This window comes from Durio zibethinus, chromosome 9 (genome assembly GCF_047325235.1).
Source record: "Durio zibethinus cultivar Kanyao isolate XHJ-2024 chromosome 9, ASM4732523v1, whole genome shotgun sequence".
Classification (NCBI taxonomy): domain Eukaryota; kingdom Viridiplantae; phylum Streptophyta; class Magnoliopsida; order Malvales; family Malvaceae; genus Durio; species Durio zibethinus.
Window position 1 is genome coordinate 9,541,711 of NC_143170.1, and position 19,634 is coordinate 9,561,344.

Sequence of the window (19,634 nt, forward strand, 5' to 3'; positions counted from 1 at the left end):
GTATTGTAGTAATTTTGGCCAATTATAAGAAGAAAATATTTTTGTAACTATGATATGAGGGTATTATAATAAATAATTATAAGATGAGAGGTATTTACGTAATTATATTATAAGGGTATAGAAATAAATTTATAATGTAATTATAATATGATAACATAATAGTAAATTTAGACATGTTTCAAATTTTTATCAAATATGAGGAAGAATATTATAGTAATTTACTAGAAGATAGTTTTGTAACTAATCATAAAAGGAGGGTACTTTCGTAGTTATTATATGATAACATAATAGTAAATTTTGATACATATCAAATTCTTATCAAATATAAATAGGGGCATTATAGTAATTCATTTAAGAGGAGATATAATAGTGGTTTTAGCTAATTATAAGATAAATATTTTCATAATTATGATAAAAAGATATTGTTATAAATTTGGATACGTGTCGATATCATATCAACTAAATATAAGGGTATTATAATATTTTCAAGAGGATTGTTTTAATATATATTATTGATTTTGAAGCAAAATGCACATGTCAATTTCTTATGAAGTATTTATAAGGGCATTTCTATAATTATTATAGAAGAATATTATAGTGATTTTAGTTAATTATGGTATAAGGGCTTTTTCTTAATTTTGGTAGGAAAAGCATTATAGTAATTTTGATGAATTATGAGAAGAATGTATTTCTATAACTATAGTAAGAGGGTATTATCGTAAATCTTAACCATTTATAAAAAGAAAGATATTTTCATAACTATAATATGAGAGTATTATAGTAAATAATTATAAAAACAAGGATATTTACATAATTATAATATGATAATATAATAGTAAATTTAAACACATTAAATTCTTATCAAATATGAGAAAGGATATTATAGTAATTTAATTGAGAATAATTTTGTAAACAATTATAAAATAAGGAGAATTTTCTAATTATAATATAAAAATATTATAATAAATTTGAAATATATTAAATTTTTATCAAATACAAAGAAGAGTATTATAGTAATTTATATAGAGATTAGTTTCATGTATATATTTCACATACCCAATTATAACTTACAAGAGGGGCTGGCCACTTGACTCCAAGTTTTCTTGAAGTCAAGGTCAATAACTATCTTTAATTTCTTCAGCTTTCTCGTAGTGGAAAATTGTAAGTCGTCAATTGCAAATGTTACACGTCTTTCTAAAAACTCGTATAGTCTTTGTCCACAACCCGATTACACGCCTACAAGGCAGAGTAACCTTCTAAGGGCTTTCTTTACCATTGTGATGGCGGGCCGCTGAATTCAAGGTTCCCATCAATTAACTCGGGTCGCAATACCAAATGGGCCCTTCCAGCATCATACCAGTTTATAAAACCTTTGCTTAAGACTTTTCACCTGTTTATGAACTTTCTCGACAAATGGACTTTTCTCGCTCTCTGTTCTCAATCATCTCCATCTTCCTCCTCTTAATTTTTTTTCAAGTATCTTATGCCCTAGATGATCTTCACTTTACTGAATGCAGTCCATTTGACTGTGGAAACCTACGGAATTTTTCATATCCTTTCTGGACCGATGATCAACAACGACCTGCATATTGCGGCTATGATTCTGAAGAGTTCAAACTCAAGTGCATTCAGAATCAGCCCCCTGTCATGACTATGAGTTCCCAGGAATTCCTAGTTCTGTACCTCAATTCATCTGATCGTTTGATAACAATCCGACGGGTGGAATTCGGAGAAAATACTTGTCCTCAGGAGGTTTTGATAAAGAATTCTTTTAATTATTCTGACACAGCTGAAAACATTACTCTTTCTTATGGCTGCCGAAGCAGGGAATTAGCGAATCATAGTTTGACTTGCAAAAAAAACGGAAGGGAGACGTTGGTTATGTTGTTTAAGAGCAATGAAAATGAATGTGGTGGTGAAAAAGTTGAAATTCCTGTTGGGAACAAGGCTTTCGATGAATTCATGCGTGGAATTGCCTCTCTGAATGAAACTTTAGTTCAACCGTTTGATATGAAATACATTGCATACGATGCCTATTGCAGGCAATGCAAACATTCTAGCGGAAGATGTGGATCCAACAATACTTTACCGGGAACATTTGTCTGCTACTGTCGTGATCGTCCTCATCAACTTACATGCAAACGCAGCGAACCTGGTATGCCTGCTTCTTATTTCCATTCCCGTTTAACTCTTTCTGAATCATATTCGTAAACAGTCAGCCTAGAACTAGTAGAAAAATGCAATTGAATCATTGCTCTTCCTAATCAGAAACACGGAATGTTCACAACTTAAATGCAAACCTGGTATGTCTCCTTATTTATTCATTTATTTTATACAAGGAGGATCCACTTACATAAGTTTTACTACTCGTTATAAGTTCACAACACTGTTAAATCCATCTCTTATTAGTTGTTGGTAATACGTTAATACGACGTACAGACTCTTCATCTTTGAACAAAACCCACAAAAATTATATTAGTATCTTAGCAAAATTTTGGTGGGTTTTGTTGGGTTTTCAAAGATGAAAGGTCTGTGTAGTATTACCAACAACTGAGAGGAGATGGATTTAACAGTGTTTTGAACCTACGACGAGTCACAGGTAACATTAAAACGGTTTTTTTTTTTTTTTTAGGTGATATGCTAATAATTTAATTGTTTATTAATTAATTTTTTATCTTGCATTTTAAAAACCAACCCAATCAAAATTTGTGTCAATGCCTTCTTTGTTCCCAAGTTTCACCTCTCAATTTCTGTCTCTTTGCCTGTCTTTGTTGTCTAGTACACAAAAATATGTGTTTCTCTTGATCACCTTTAGTTTTTACAAGAATTAATTGAAATTCAAAATTTGTTAATTAATTTTCTTTGAAAAATGATTAAATAAAAATTAAGCTAGCTGAAAATCAAATCCAATGAATATATAGAACTTGTTCAATAGGTCAATTATACATATTTTTAAAAATTTTTAAAAAATTTACTTTATCTAAATAAATAGTTTCGTTGAAAAAAATGCAAACTTTTCAGCATTCAAACAACTATTTGATTTACTTTCGTGCGTAAATACTGTGTTTCATTATCTTTTTGTGAATTATATTTGATTTACTTTTAATTTTTTTTGTCAACAAAAGAATAACTTAATGCTATCAATGGTTCGTTGAAAAGTCACATGATTTCTATGTAAAATTTTAATTGGCCCATTGAAATGTCATTAGATTTTATATATATATATATATATATATATATATGTAGAATTAAACTTGAGGCATATTGATAGACAGAATAAAAATTTAAGTAGACATTAATGCCTTAATTTCTTTTGCAAGTCAAGGTCAATAGCCATCTTTAATTTCTTCTGCTCTCTCATTGTGGAAAATTATTAAGTGTCAATTATAAATGTTAGGCTCAAGTCTTTCTAAAATCCAATAGAATGGGGTCAAATATTGGAAAGTTATTCTTTTATTTTTAGTGTATTTAGTGAATCAACACATCCTAGTGTGGATAGAACGTGGAAAACGTTCCGTAAGATAAGTTTTTTAAAATTCTCCATTAAAATCAATCATATAAAAACTTTAAAAATAAAAAACCGATAAATTCATTAAAAAATCAAATATAATTTATAGAAAGTAAATTAAAAATATTTTATATACAAAAAATTTTAATCAATATTTATTCAAATGATAAAGATTATCAAACTTTTAATAAAATTTAAATTTAAATTTTAAACCATTTTCAATCTTTTACCAAAGATTGTCACAAACTAATTTTTATACACAAAGATCATGTTTGATATACAAGATTATGATAAGATAAGATAAAATGATATTATAAATAGAATTAAATTAAATAATATCATCCTATCTTATGTTTGATACGTGTAAGGATTATGATAGTATAATTAATTTATTAGTCAAAATTATCTTTTCTCAAACTTTATACAATTTAAATTATTAATATAATTTTTAAGGGTATAATAGGACATGTAAGTTAAATCTCATGGATTAAAAATAATTTTTTTTATTTTAGGAAGATTGAATCATTCTATACCAAGAAGATAATAACTCTCCTTATAATCTTATTCTTTTCAATTAAATACAAACCAAACATAAAATATAATGATTATCATACTATCTTATCTATCATCTTATATACACCAAACATAACCTAAAAATATAAATTTTAACTCTATAAGTAGCTTAAAAAACTGTCACATATTTCAATTTTTTTGAGTTAATATTTGATATGTTAGTGTTTTTTTTTTTTTAATTTCGCAAACTAATTTAAAATATTGACATATGTTTTATCTTTTTAAATATATCTTAAGCTGTAATTGCTACTCTACTAACTCTACTTATAAAGTTTAAAAACTCTAGTTATAGTGAATAAAATAAAATCTCTTTCTCTTTTAATTAAATTTTACTTGTAGATTTTAAAAACTTCACTAACAATAAATTAAACAAATTCTCAATAACCTTCCTAACCTGCTTGTGATATGTCAAAGACAACAGCCATTCTATCTCTCCCTTTCCATTTCTTGGAAACTTTTATAAAAATGCCTTTCCTTTCTTGGCCTTCTTTACATTTCGCTAACATATAGTATCTCTTGTAGCAATGCTGCTCTCTCAAAACTTCAAAAAAAAAAAAAAAAGAATTGGACAGGCGATTTGAAGTGCAACAAAAGCTTCAATCCTAGCACCATGTCATCCACCCTTAGCAATGTGGCATACATGTGGGATGATGTGTACATGTTAAATGCCTTCTTTGGTAGGTAATTGGTAGATGGATGGAGGATGAACACTTTAAAAAGTTGTACGATGATAAACATTAAATTCTTAGGTTAAGGAAAATATAGTAAATTTATAAAAGTTCGTAAATAGATGTATCCTTGGGCCGTATGAGATCGAATTTATCAAACCTCTTTTAAAAAAAAAGTCCAATTTTGACTTAATTTGCTCATTTAATTATTATTTTATTATTAAAATAATATAATATTTTAATAATTTAAAATTAAATTAAATATATTATTTATTAATGAAAATATTTTAATAAGGTTATGCCGAGTATGATTGATTCTAGCTTAAAAATCAATATCCAATTTAGGGTCGAAAGGCTGGATGGGTATACTGATCCTTAGACGTTACTAATTGTAAACTTACATTGATTTTAATTTACTCGTAAAATGGTTTGATGTGATTTGAAATTTACTAAATTGGTATAACCTTTTGTTGCAGGAAGCCGTTTCAGTTTCAATCTTTCAGGAAAGCTTGCTGTAGGTATGAAATCGTTTATCCAAGGGCTCTTTTAAATATTTGTTAAAAGTTCGTTTAACAACTGAAAAATATTATGAAAAAAATAGGGTAGAGAAGAAGATGAAATTTTAACTAGTTTTCTTTCTTTTCCTCTTTCTTAATATTAAAGTAAGAAAATGGCTATAAAAAATAGAGTGGGATAAATAGTGGAGAGATTCACAGGTTAAGGAAACTGGTGGTTACCAAAATTTCAATTTCATTTTGTACATTTTAGCTTCTAAAAATTACTATTATTATATGCTTTTGTTTATCAATTTCTATTCGGCGAACCTTTTAATTATTTTTTTGTTTTATAAATTATTAATTACTTTAACAATTAAGTAGTTTTATGAACATTCTCTTTCATTGTTACTTCTATTGTTTACTTGTTATTTTATTTTTTTTCTCTTCCAAAAAGTAGCTAAAAAGTAAATTAAAACAAATAGTAAAAACAAAAAATATGTATTTGATAAAAGCATGGATAAATAAAAAAAGTGTAACACAAATTATTTTGTATCGTTAAACATCTCATTTAAAATAAATAAAAGGGATTCAATTTAAACGTAGAATTATAAAAATTTTAATATTTAATATATATGAAATGACATTACGTTAACATGTAGGTAAGTGAAAATAAATAAGAGTAATAAATAAAAATAATAATATAAAATTTGAGTTCTGATATTATATTAAATATTTAATTTAAAATTAATTAAAAATGAATAAAATGATTAGGTTTAAATATAAAATTACAAAAATTCGATACTTAAGATAAGAAAGACAACACCACTTTAAGACACGGATATATACTTGATATTATTTATATGCAGAGTACTAATTGGGTCATTGGTAATGGGATAAATAAAAGAGTTAGTATTACAGGTCAGAAATTCCAAACAACATCATGACATGCTTTTAAGTGGTTTGACATGCTAAATTAGCTATGTTAGGCACTTTGACCATCGGGGAGGGAAGATATAGCTTCTAATCTTTTACGCCATAAATAACAAATTTCTTAAGCGCACTTCAGTTTTTGGCTGCTAGATTTCTCTCAGTTTTCTGCTTATATGACAGGTTTTGGTGGCGCAGCAGGTTGTCTACTGATCGCCTGTATCATCGCACTCTGTTTCAGAACAAAGATCCCACGCATTAGAACAACGGGCTTTCTTTGGAAGTTCACAAAGAGTAATCAAGATATTGAGGCTTTCATAAGAAATAATGGAACTTTAGCTCCTAAAAGATACAGTTATTCCGATGTCAGGAAAATGACAAACTCATTTAAAGAAAAACTAGGAAAAGGCGGTTATGGAAGTGTGTACAAAGGGAAGCTACTAGACGGCCACCTTGTTGCTGTGAAACTGCTTGATGCATCCAAAGGAAATGGCCAAGAATTTATCAATGAGGTTGCAAGTATTAGTCGAACTTCTCATGTTAATGTTGTCACCCTTTTAGGCTTTTGTTTAGAGGGTCGGAAAAGAGCTTTGATTTATGAGTTCATGCCCAATGGATCTTTAGAAAGATTCATTTACGAAGAGAATACTTTGAAGGACCGTCGGCACTTGACATCAGAAGAAATTTACCGAATTGCAATCGGAATAGCTCGAGGGCTTGAATACTTGCACAGTGGCTGCAACAGCCGGATTTTGCATTTTGACATAAAACCTCATAACATTCTTCTCGATGAAAACTTTTGCCCGAAAATTTCTGATTTCGGGCTTGCAAAACTATGCACCAGGAAAGATAGTATTGTATCAATGTTGGAAGCTAGAGGAACAATTGGTTACATAGCTCCAGAAGTATTTTGCAGAAACGTTGGAGGTGTTTCGCATAAATCGGATGTCTATAGCTATGGAATGATGATTCTAGAGATGGCTGGAGGAAGAAGTAACGTAAATGTTGGGGTAAGTGAGACCAGCGAGATATATTTTCCCCATTGGATCTATCGGCATCTTGAGCAAGGCAATATCGAACCGGAATTGCTCGGTCTCATGAGTAGAGAAGAAACTGAGATTGCAAGGAAGATGATATTAATCGGCTTGTGGTGCATACAAATAAATCCGACAGACAGGCCTTCCATGAGTAAGGTGATCGAGATGTTGGAAGGAAGCATAGAAGTCTTGCAAATTCCACCTAACCCTTGTCTTGATCTCCTCTAATCTTACCACTGGATTCTACCTCCTTACCGTTATCATGATCTTACATTTGCATATTAGAATATTCTGTGTACTTATTTTTTAGCTGGAAAAGAAATTAATTTGTCTAGAGTATTAATAAAGTTTAATAGTTCAATGAAATTTCATATATCTGATCTTTCAGTTTTATCCTTTTATCCGATCATATGCCATGAAAGAAAACACTAATAAACTAAGGAATAAATTCCTTTGTTACATTACACCTTGCCAAATTACAAAGAGTATATATTTAATATTTAATGGGTTGTTATTGATCAAAAGCAAGAATCAGCTCAAACTTTTAAGTGTCAAAAGCTGACCTCTTACATTAATTCCTAGATAATATTTACATCCATTTACTGTTGAAGGTGGTCTAGGCAAATAGGGAAAGAAAATTACAGTTACCCACTTCTTAATATAGGATGGTTTGACGGTACCAGTTAAACAATCTCTTCTATATATGCCTGGATATTTAGTGACTCATACTTGGTGTTGTAGAGCTGCTAACCCATTTTATCATCACAGAATCTGGAGAATGAGGCAGTGGTCCACTCTTCAACAACCCAACCTCATCTGCTGAAATATCCATCTCTTCTGCCTTTTCTTTATTGTTACCTATACTCAGTGTTGTAAAGCTGCTAACCCATTTTATCTCCACAGAATCTGGAGAAGGAGGCTGTGCTTCACTCTTCAACAACCCAACCTCGTCTGTTGAAATATCCATCTCTTCTGCCTTTCCTTTATCGTAATCCTCATTTTGTAAACCCATTAGAGCCTCCAACACTTGTGCCATGGTCGGCCTCATGTCTTTCTCATGTTGCAGGCACTGGAATGCCACCTCTGCCACTCCAGTTATCATTTTCCTAACCTTGTAGTCTGATTCAAACCCAAGAGATGGATCCACTAGGTCATGCAATGCTCGGTTTTGAATCTTATTGATGGCCATATTCGACAAGTTAATCTCATGGCGGTGCCTTGTGATATCAACGGCTGGTTTTGATGATATTAGTTCAATCAGTACAACCCCAAAGCTAAAGACATCACTCTTATCAGTAAGCTGGTAGCACTGGTGATATTCTGGATCCACGTAACCAGGAGTCCCTTGTGGAGCAGTGGAAATATGGGTAACATTTGTTGGAAAGAGACGAGACAGTCCAAAATCTGCAACCTTAACAATAAAATTGTCGTCGAGGAGAATATTGTTGGTTTTCACATCACGGTGGATAGTATCAGAAGCATGGAGATATCTCAATGCATTTGCAGTCTCTATGGCTATCTCTAAGCGAATGGGCCAAGAGAGTGCACCGGGTTTAGCACGTTGACCATGAAGGTGGTCAGCAACAGTTCCATTGGGAACATATTCATATACAAGCAAGAGTTCCCTACTGTGGCGAGAGGTGCATCCATAAAGTGAGACAAGATTTTGATGGCGCAATCGACTTAGGATCTCAACTTCATTCATGAATTGCTCAACTCGTTTGTAGTTGTTTTCATATAAGCGTTTAACAGCAACAGCCCGCCCATCCCGTAGTTTGCCTAGTTGAGAAAGATGGATAAGAACAATAGAGTTTCAACAAACTGATGATTCGAACTAGCCGCGGAAACTTTTTATTTTTCTTACCATAATATACAGTTCCAAAGCCTCCATCACCAACTTCCATATCAGAATCAAAACTGTTGGTAGCTTCTTCAAGTTCGTTATAGGAGAAGAGATGGATGCCAGCAAAGCTATCACCCATCTCAGGATCCATCATGAAAGAGCGGTCAAAAGAACTCTTTCCGGATACACATGATGATTTAAAAAACATCCTTCCATGGCGACGGTGCGGCCTGTAATAGAAGACGATGCTCGAGATTATTAAGCCTCCAATCGCCGCACCAAAACCTGCGTATGTTTAATGTTGAAATTTTATATCATTTTGATGAAAAAGAAAAAGAAAATTCATGCAGCAACTCGATCACTGCCTGTAGAGAAGAATGGAACAGAGGAGGATAAGGGAGGGGATTATATTACCGATGGCCAGCTTTGCTCCCAAGTTAAAATCATTCCGGTCTGAAATAGAAAAAAAAAAATTGAAAACAGAACTAAAGGGTTAAGATTCGTGTGATACCAAACAGGCAAAATCTATCAGGTAAAATTTAAACATATTAATAGAAAAAAAAAATTGAAAACATAAATAAAGGGTTAAGATTCGTGTGATACGAAACAGGCAAAATCTATCAGGTAAAATTTAGACATATTTGTCTGCAACATGCTTCTTTGCTGATTCTGCAGCTATAATCCCATTTCCATTGTATCTTCAAGGAATGAGATCGACAGCATCAATATGGACAACCATCTAGAAAGCTTAAACTAAAACAAAACAAGATGTTCTCTGTGCTAATGACAAGGTTTTGCAACAGAGAAGGTGCAGAGCAAGGAAAAGTTGAACATGACAAATAGGATGGACACAATCCATCAAAATTCTTAACACTTGCAAGCGATATGTAATCCCACAAAGGGTCAATTATCAGCAGTTTAAGTCAAGTTATATATTCTGAACTTCAGCTATGAAAAAAGAAAGTAGAAGTAAAACATGTAACAATCGAAAGAAAGGAGATTCTGATTTTGTCCTGAAATTTACGGGTCCCATCAATGGTCATCCAGAATTTTTTCCAGTTCACTTATAATATATATATAGCTGTCCACGTATTTATCAATTTTATCGATTGAACTTAATGACGCGAATCAAGTTCTAATATACAACACCCAGTTCCGCTTTTTCGTTTGGAGAAGTGCATTGTTGGAACTGGGTTGAAACATCAAGTGGCTCTAGATTCAGGGGTTCCCTCTATAACCAATCATGAGGGAAAGATCATTTTTACCAATTCAGAGAAGATTATTTTATCGGGTAATGAGGATACAGTAAGCATTCCATTAGTTATGTATCAATGTTCCAACAACAATACTTGTATTCATCAAACTCCTCGGGTTCAGCGGGGTAAATGCATTAAAAAGGGACAGGATGGTGCCGCTACCAAAGTGTGTGCAGGAAACAATTTTGGGGTGTCCATGAAAAAATTTTCTGGACACCCTATTCCAATGAGTGGATCCTGAATCCTATAAAAGTTGTTTGATTTAATGGTACTCAATATAATATAATGCTATCATAGACTTAAGATAGTAACCATTGCAGGACATGAGCGCAAACGAAAAAGAACGACCAATAAATGAATAAATAATGGAAGTAGGCATTGGTAGACTTAGAGTGAATGTCCTTTGGAATTACCGTCATTGTAAATGAGATCCATCCGAGCAAAACCAAACAAATTCATTAGTATTATCGAAAGAACAATGCCCTCCACTTTTCCTACAATTGCAGCCAACTATTTGCTGTCCAGTTCAAAACGAAACCCATCCTTAAAACTTCATTTAGTATTCTCCAAAGCTTCTTTGTGAAAAACAGCAAAGATCTAGAAGAAGGTATTGCTAGCACAACTTACTGGATATTTATGGTACTCTTGTTGCCCCTCACAATTAAATAAAAAGGAAAGATTGACATCATCAAGACTTAGACCAAAAGGAGTTCGATCAAAGCTAATATTTTGTCGAGGAGTTGGACAATAATCTCCATAAACAAGAGCATTGACATCGAGCAATGAATTGTTGTTGTAAAATATATCTTTGATGATGCAATTGTCCTCAGAAATTTTGACTATAGAATTTTCCTCTTTGCAGGTGATCTCGAAGTTTGGATAACCGCAAGAGGATTCCTGTTCTTCAAAAATCCAAAAAGGATACCGCAGCTTGAGGCACAGAAGCCTCAAAGTGCGACTCGGCGGACTGGGTTTCAGTTGCCAAGGTGATCAAAAAGATGACAATTATACAGAGAAATGATCTAAAACATAGCAGCTTTTGTGGATCCATTTGAGGAGGAAGCAATAAGTGATGGCATGGACTGGAGGACAAGAAAGGTGTTGAAATGGGAAGAAGCAGTTGAAGGAAATTGGAATCATTATTTTCTTCTTGAGAGTATGGTATTTAGCTTTAATTTGTTTATTGACTGCTATTGGAGTTTGAAAAGGAGGAGAAAGACAAATCAACATTTCAAGCAAAAGCAAAGATATTGTACCATCTATCGCTTCCTACCTAGATTGACCATTCCATATTCACAAGTATGGTGCAGTTTGCTTGATCTCATGCATCCATTTTGGAAACTTCATCGGCCAATAAACTACACATTTGTTAAAGATTGGGTGAGGCCTACCCTCTAAACTCGAAATGCTTCAATGGAAGAAAACTTGGGTTTAAAACCACTATCAAATTAAGACATCCTTAACGTAAAAATTTTAGTTTTTCAAACCCAAGAAAATTGTATCTACTCCCCTCAATTCTGGTAGACCATTTGCCTTTAAACTTATGCAGCAAAAGATGCTGCATTTCTCTGTTCTCTTTGTTGCTACTCTCCATAAATTTAAATCGAAAAGTAGTTTATGCAAGCTTTGAATAAAATGAGATGCACAATGCAGTGGCCCGTGGGAATTCTCCCAGCATGCATCTAAATGAAATCGAAGCAGATGCAAGGACAAAGGAAATTATTTAAGGGGGTTAATTGCCTTCAAAGATCCTATCTGATATCATGTTTCTACTGGAGCTCGAGATTAGACATTTTTTTCACAAATGAAACTCTAGTCACTGATAACGACGATCCTGGAATTCTAGACTAAAATCCTTGATTTGAAAGACTCCAGCATCATGTAATGGTGATGTCATAATGATACGAATTGAAGTAGATTTGAATAGGCTAAATTGCCCTTTGTAATTGGCTGAAAGGACAAAAAATCTCATGGACATCGCACATTAGTAAAAACAGTCTACACCTATCCAATATTAAAAGGGACACGAGGGGGAAAAGGTTTAAGATAGTTTAATAGGTGCGACTGGGGCACTTCTTATAAATAAAATTAACGTATAACCAAGGTTTGGTGGTTGAACAGAAAGAAAAAGTAAGATCACTTTTGCCTCACCTTTCAATTGCATTTAGGAATGGAAATGATGGCCTACGCAAGGCAGAAACACACATATTTCGGAGTTGTCAACCAAAGTAAAAAATATTCAAAGGTAAAAACCTGAGTTGTAGTGGAGTGAATATAAACAAGATGGAGGAATCGCATATGTTTGAGTTGGGCCCAAAAAAAAGAAGTAGAAGATGTGCTTTGACGCAAAAAGAGTTGGCCGGAACAGTCCATTCGGGGTTGCTCCCCGGGACCATTGACGGATTCAAAAGTTTGACCTGGAACCTACTGATGAAATCAAGAACAGATTTTTTAGAAGGCCCACCAAGGAACCAAACGTCAAAAAGATTGGATCATTAAGACCGAAAGCTAGTTGTCGGCCATAAAAAAAAATTTGGAAAAAGCAGAAAAAGACTAGTGAACAACAATTGGTTTCCTCCATGGAAAGGAAAGCTTTCCGTGTTTCTGATTAGGAAGAGTAAGGATTTAATTGCATTTTTCTACTAGTTCTAGACTGACTGTTTACGAATATGATTCAGAAAGAGGTAAACGGGAATGGAAATAAGAAGCAGGCATACCAGGTTCGCTGCGTTTGCATATAAGTTGATAAGGACGATCACGACAGTAGCAGACAAATGTTCCCGGTGAAGTTTTGTTGGATCCACATCTTCCGCCCGAATGCTTGCATTGCCTGCAATAGTGATCGTATGCAAAGTATTTAATATCAAACGGTTGAACTAAAGTTTCATTCAGAGCGGCAATTCCACGCATGAATTCATCGAAAGCCTTGTTCCCAATAGGAATTTCAACTTTTTCACCATCACATTCACTTTCATTGCTCTTAAACAACATAGCAAACGTTTCACTTCCATCTTTTTTGCAAGTGAAACTATGATTTGTTAATTCCCCGCTTTGGCAGCCATAAGAAAGAGTAATGTTTTCGGCTGTGTCAGAATAATTAAAAGAATTATTTATCAAAACCTCCTGAGGACAAGTATTTTCTTCGAATTCCACCCGTTGGATTGTTATCAAACCATGAGACGAATTGAGGTACAGCACTAGGAATTCCTGGGAACTCATAGTCATGACAGGTGGCCGATTCTGAATGCACTTGAGTTTGAACTCTTCAGAATCATAGCCGCAATATGAAGGTCGTTGTTGATCATTGGTCCAGAAAGGATATGAAAAATTCCGTAGGTTTCCACAGTTAAATGGACTGCATCCAGTAAAGTGAAGATCATCCAGGGCATAAGACACTTCAAAAAAATTTAAGAGAAGGAAGATGGAGATGATTGAGAAGGAAGAGGGTAAAAGGAAGAAGGCATCCATGCTGGAGGAGGTTCATGAAACAAGTGAATAGTTTCAAGTGAAAGGTTTATAGATTTAGCAATGCGAAGCTAAGCTATGGAGATCAACAAATTTCGAGTGCTATCTTTTCCAAAGAAAATAGACCATTGGGTTGGAGGGAGTTAATTGGCAAGTTAACACACTTAGAATTTTACATGAGATGGAAAGAAAGAAATTAAAGCTACATAGAAAATGATTTTCAAAAAATATTTTTAAAAAAATATTTATATTTTTTAAATTGAAAGAGATTTTTTATTATTTGGATGAGTTAATAAAAATATTTTTATTATTTGATTATTTTTTGAAAAATTTAATTTTTTCAAATAATATTAATATAATTATTAAAATATTAAAAATTATTTATTTTTAAAATATATTGAAATTATTTATTATTAAAATTATTAATATTAAAAAATAATTATATTTTAATAATAATATTTAATATTAAAATATTATGTTATTATAAAAAAATACTTAAAATAAAACTATTTATTTTCTTTATATTATTTATTAATATATTATAATATTATTTATTAATATATTATAATATTATTTATTAATTAAATTAATATTATTTATTATATTATTTATTAATATATTATATTAATAGTATATTATTTATTAATATATTATAATATTATTTGTTAATAGTATATTATTTACTAATATGATATATTTATAAGTAAAATTATACTTAAAAATATTAATAAATAATTCTGTTCATAGATAATTTTTTTAAAAAAAATAATTTTTACTAAAAGTTACTTCATTTGTCTTTGATCAAAAATTATTTTCTATTAACAAACTAATTTTTCATCAAATAGATATCCAAAAATATAAAAATTATTTTTTAAAAATCATTTTTCGTACGAAACAAACGGAGGAAATTAAAATTTTACATAAGATGGAAAGAAAGAAATTAAGAAAGATATGTGGCTACTGACCTTGACTTGCTGAAAGATTTTCGTCTGTGGGTTCAAAAAGCAGCGACGGGTAATAGACGCAATGCAACCGATTGGCTTAGACGTGGGCCTCGAGAGCCTAACGCGGGGTTTCAATTTTGGACCATTTCATTTTAAGCTGGAAGTCTTCAATCACTTGAAAGTCAATGATTCAAGGTGGGAGTTCACCAAAATCACTTGAATGACTTGAAAGACAGTACGGTTAGAAGTTTTATGAGATATTTCTGGCCATCGAATTTGAGAAGAACCAAGCCCAAAACAACACGTCAATTGGCTATAATTAATTTTCAAGATTCTAAAAAATAGTCTGACTTGTTCAACGGGTTTTATTTTCTTGTTCTGACCAGGATCAATTTGTTTTGGTCCAAACACTGCCATTTTTATATTTCAACAGTTTTGGGCTACCCTAGTAATTTGCAATGGGAAATTAATATATCCTAGTAGAAATAATAGCATCCCAAGTTTCAAATAGATATAATTAGGTCAAAGAGTCACAAATGCACTTAAATTTTTTAATATTTTATTATAATTAATTAAATTTTTAATTTTTAATTTTGATTTAATTGAACACTTAAATGAATTAAATCTAGTCACTTGATAAAATTTAATCAATAAAATCTTGAGTTATAGTTAATTAAATTTTTAGAAGGATTTTAAAAGGAGGGATAGATAAAATGAAAAAGAGAAAAGAAAAAATAAATATTTTATTTATTTTATTTTCACATATGTTAATTACATCATACGAAAAATTTTTATTTATTTTATTGATACCAGATAAAATTTTATCTTAGATAACAAAAAAATTAATAATGTTAATTATTTTATTCAAATAAGGGATTATTGAATGAAAATAAAAGTTGAAAGAGTTGACTGATTGTAATAAAAAAAAAGTTTGGGTGGTCTTTTAATTATAGTTCAAGAGTTTTTTATCGGCTTTAACCATCAAATTATCTAAATATAAATGCTAATTATCTAACTTTATTCCTTTTTCTTAGTAAAAAATGATTAAACAAAAAAAAAAAAAAAAAACATACGAACTAAAGTAAGTGTGAAACAAAAAAAAAAACAGCGAGAAGAATTACTCAATCTCCACCATGACAATTCATTGGTCTAATGATTTACCATGATTATGAATCAAGGACGCTAATGGGTATTCGGTTCGAGTAAAAGTAAAATTTCTTTCAAGAATCTTACTTTTTGTAATATAAATTTTATGTTTAATTCTCATAACATAATTTCATAAGCCCTTTTCTCCTTGAAGTTTTTTAAGATTTTGATGAAATGTAAAATTTATTTCATTTTTACCATAGATAAATAATTTTTATAGTTTATTTTACCCTTCAACATACAAAAAATTTTGTATGATAATAAGAAACTACATGCATAGAGCATTTTGAGTCCCATCCTTTTACACTTGACAAGGATCATGTTTAAATTTTATTTTTCAAAAAATATAAAATCAATTCTATTTTTATTTATATTGATTTTTTATTCATTAGGATTAAATTTATATTTAGTTTGTATAATTGATTCGAATTTATTTAATAAAAATACAATAACTATTAACATATGTATATTTTTAAATAGTATTAAATTATTTGACATTAAAATATATTAAACAAATTTGTAGATTATAATTAAATTTTTTAGTTTTAATTGATTAAAATTTATTTTTTAAAAATTATATAATTTCAACAAAAATTACGTTTTTTTAATTTAAAACATAGTTTTTGTTGAAAATATATTATAAAAAATTTAATTTTATTACTTCTTGAGTTTCAACAAAGATGTTTTTAAAATTATAAACGTAATTTTCGTTGAAAATATATTATAAAAGTTTTATTTTTTTAGCTCTTAAGTTTCAACAAAAATCATGTTTTTAAGATAATTAAAGACTACATTTTTCTTCAAAAAAATGTGGTCTATTTTTTGTAATTTGTAATTATTGGTTAATTGCATAAATATTAAATAAATCATTTACATGTTAAATAAGTAAATAAATGAATCATTTACATATTAAATAAATAAATAGGTAATATAAATACAACTATTATGAATGTTAGGTGTTATTCACATGTTATCAAGTATAATATAATAAAAGACTTTGCTAAGTTATCTTACATTCCTCTAAATTAAACATAAAAATCTTACACTTCTTATATCAACAAAATTCAAAAATCATGTATTTTCTTTTAATATCATTTTCTTTTGAAATTACTTTTTCTCCTAAAATCTAAAAATTTACAAACAAACACCGCTTAATTCTTAATGGTAACCTATTTCATTTCTTAATTTCTTTGTTTTTATAAACTATTGAAAAATTTCAATGGTTTTATATTTTAAATGTGTTTGATAAATCATTTTTAAAAATCACTTAATTTTAAATTTTCAATAAAAAAGAGTTGAAAATGACAAGTAGCTTTTTAGCTTCTTAATATATTAACTTTATTTAAAGAAAAAATGTTATCTAATTGCATCAATTTTATATTTTTTTGACAATTTACTTTTTTTTTTAATTTTTATCAATTAAAAATAATTATAAAATTATATCTCATTTTTATAAAAAGATTAATAAAAATTTTACTTAAATTTTATTTTAAGTAACATAAAAAACATATTTTATATCATAAATTCAGTACTTAAATTTTTCATAACTAAAATTCTAATATTTAATTTTCAGTATTAAATTTGCACAATAAAGTGGCAAACATATTTCTTTATTACTATAAAATATTTATTTACTTCGATTTTTTTTTTTTGTAAAAAAAAAATTCAGAGATGAGATGAATAGATTGTTCAATTTTTCAAGTCAAAGCAATATGTATTGTATTTGACAACTTAAGATATGTGATTGCAAATCGTATATTCGAGATGACTCAAAACTTGAACTCAAGACTTTTTCATCAAAAAAGATGAGCTTAACTAATTGAACGAATCCGTAATTGATAATTTTCACTCTTTTTTATTGTTGTTACTACTGCTAGGCCCATAACGGCCCAAAAGCCACTCCCAGGAGGCCTCATGAAGAAGCAAAGGACAGAAGATGCCATTCCCAGGAAAAGTCTAAGTTAATCCATCTCACTCGTGCTCATCCCCTGTCCCTCTGAATTCAATCTACTAATTATATCTTGTTCCAGAAACTGACTTGAATGACTAATTGCACGATTGGTTGGGGAATTGCATTCTATTATCTCGATTTTTTATTTTATTTTTATTTCATTGCTTTTTTTTAATAAAAATAACCATTTCATGAATGTTAATTACTTAAAAACAAAAAATTGCAATTCTTGGTTTATCAAGTGAATAACAATATTTTAATACTAAATAATATTTTAATACAAAATATTAAAATATTATTAAATTAATACTTAGAATGAAAATAATATTAAAAATATTATGATTAAATTAATATTTAATATATTAAATTAATATTTAAGATTATTAAATAATATTTAATATTATTAAATCATAGTTAATATTATTAAATTAATATATACTAATATTAAATTAATATTGAGTATTATTATATTTATATTGAATATTATTAAAATAATATTTAATATTTTTAAATTATTACAAATTAAATTTTTAATATTTAATATTATTAATATTACATCAATTAACAATATTTAATTTTTATATTAAATTATTATTAGTATTTTATTCATTTTTATTAAATAATAAATTTGATAATAAATTATAATAATAAAATAATTTTTTAAACTCATTTCATCCATATTTTTTAAATTAATCAAATATATTATTAATCTTAAATTGACACTTATTTTAAAATGGCAAGATATTAAGTTAAATAAACTTTATTAAAAAAATTTTAAAAAAATTATTTAGTACATGTTCAAAGTTTTATTATTTTTAGTACTAAATAAATGATTTTTTTCAAAGTGATATTCGATTTGAAAAATATCTTGAAAATTTATTTTAAAATATTGATGTTAATGTTTATATCAAAAATACAAATTTATAAGATTGACAATTCTTTGTAAAATATTTCTCAAAGTTTAAACTAACTTTGCTTTATGTTTTTATATTTCTCAAACCAAAACTATTTTTAAAGATTATTTATTTGAATTTAAATGAAAGTCTAATTATTATTTTTAAAGTGAACATATTCATCTTAAACTTAATACAATTTTGATAATATTTGTTTTGAGAAATGAATTAACTTGAGAAAGTTGTTTTGTAAGAACAAATTTTGCCTACATTGATTTTTTTTATTTTTTTGTATTAATTTACAAAATTTTAATATTTGAATTTTATATAAATGAAAATTTTTTTAAATATACTTTCTAATAACTCAAAAAATATAAATATAAATATAAATTTTCTAATGAAAGATTTTGAATTTTTATTAAAAACTATGCAAATTATCTAACAACTGTACAAGAAATAGTTTTGAAAATTCACTATAACTTCTATAAATTGAATTAGATGTTGAATTTTATATTGATAGATAGCCCTTTAAGTCTAATTTTTTAATTTTTAAATAGATCTTATATAACTCAAAATATGATCAAATTAATGAGTAAAATGCAAAACCAAATTTAGTTTAATGCTCTCGAATGCACTATTCATTAAAAATCACCCTATATGCAAAACCAGCTTGACCTGATCAATCGCCTGTCAAAATAAATTGATCCATTCTTTTATAACTATCAAAATTTAAATGAAATTTAAGAACCAATCAATCCCCTAATTGATTCGATTGATCTTTTTGCTCTTGACAATTTTTAACATCACTTTAAAAGGAGAAAAGCATGCATTTTCATTTTCCAATCTTCTCCAATGGCTACAAAGTGATTTCTTTTATAAATTAGGCATTCCAACACACTTGTGAAGTAAAAGAGTAAGCACCAACA

The 19,634-nt window shown here is 29.1% G+C and overlaps 1 protein-coding gene, 1 long non-coding RNA gene and 1 pseudogene across 5 annotated transcripts; 2 read left to right on the plus strand and 1 right to left on the minus strand.

Moving 5' to 3' along the window:
- The first annotated feature begins 1,386 nt into the window (after window positions 1–1,386).
- Window positions 1,387–7,603, plus strand: LOC111310909 (LEAF RUST 10 DISEASE-RESISTANCE LOCUS RECEPTOR-LIKE PROTEIN KINASE-like 2.1; annotated as a pseudogene). The gene is made up of 3 exons (XR_016345159.1): window positions 1,387–2,155; window positions 5,226–5,267; window positions 6,357–7,603. The product of XR_016345159.1 is annotated as an LEAF RUST 10 DISEASE-RESISTANCE LOCUS RECEPTOR-LIKE PROTEIN KINASE-like 2.1 (transcript).
- Window positions 7,604–7,689: 86 nt separating this feature from the next.
- Window positions 7,690–13,923, minus strand: LOC111310899 (LEAF RUST 10 DISEASE-RESISTANCE LOCUS RECEPTOR-LIKE PROTEIN KINASE-like 1.2). 3 transcript variants are annotated; one of them, XM_022910275.2, is made up of 4 exons: window positions 13,027–13,923; window positions 9,468–9,506; window positions 9,075–9,338; window positions 7,690–8,989 (listed from the first exon to the last, which is right to left on the minus strand). In XM_022910275.2, exons 1-4 carry the CDS (start codon window positions 13,775–13,777, stop codon window positions 7,926–7,928), a joined length of 2,118 nt encoding a protein of 705 aa, XP_022766010.2. In that variant the 5' UTR covers window positions 13,778–13,923; the 3' UTR covers window positions 7,690–7,925. The 3 variants fall into 3 exon arrangements, with proteins under 3 accessions (XP_022766010.2, XP_089621935.1, XP_089621934.1); XM_089765809.1 differs by lacking the exon at window positions 13,027–13,923 and adding an exon at window positions 12,461–13,007; XM_089765808.1 differs by lacking the exon at window positions 13,027–13,923 and adding an exon at window positions 10,723–11,174.
- On the plus strand, window positions 10,788–11,923 carry LOC149516783 (uncharacterized). The gene is made up of 2 exons (XR_016345160.1): window positions 10,788–10,916; window positions 11,172–11,923. It is a non-coding gene; the product is annotated as an uncharacterized LOC149516783 (long non-coding RNA).
- Window positions 13,924–19,634: the final 5,711 nt, after the last annotated feature.

What these genes read in the sequence shown, in the direction of transcription:
- LOC111310899 (XM_022910275.2), bottom strand. Translation starts at nt 13,777, where the DNA reads ATGGATGCCTTCTTCCTTTTACCCTCTTCCTTCTCAATCATCTCCATC. An exon ending in GGGAGCAAAGCTGGCCATCG is followed by an intron (nt 9,339 to 9,467) that starts GTAATATAATCC and finishes AAACATACGCAG; the next exon opens with GTTTTGGTGCGGCGATTGGA. An exon ending in CTTTGGAACTGTATATTATG is followed by an intron (nt 8,990 to 9,074) that starts GTAAGAAAAATA and finishes TTTCTCAACTAG; the next exon opens with GCAAACTACGGGATGGGCGG.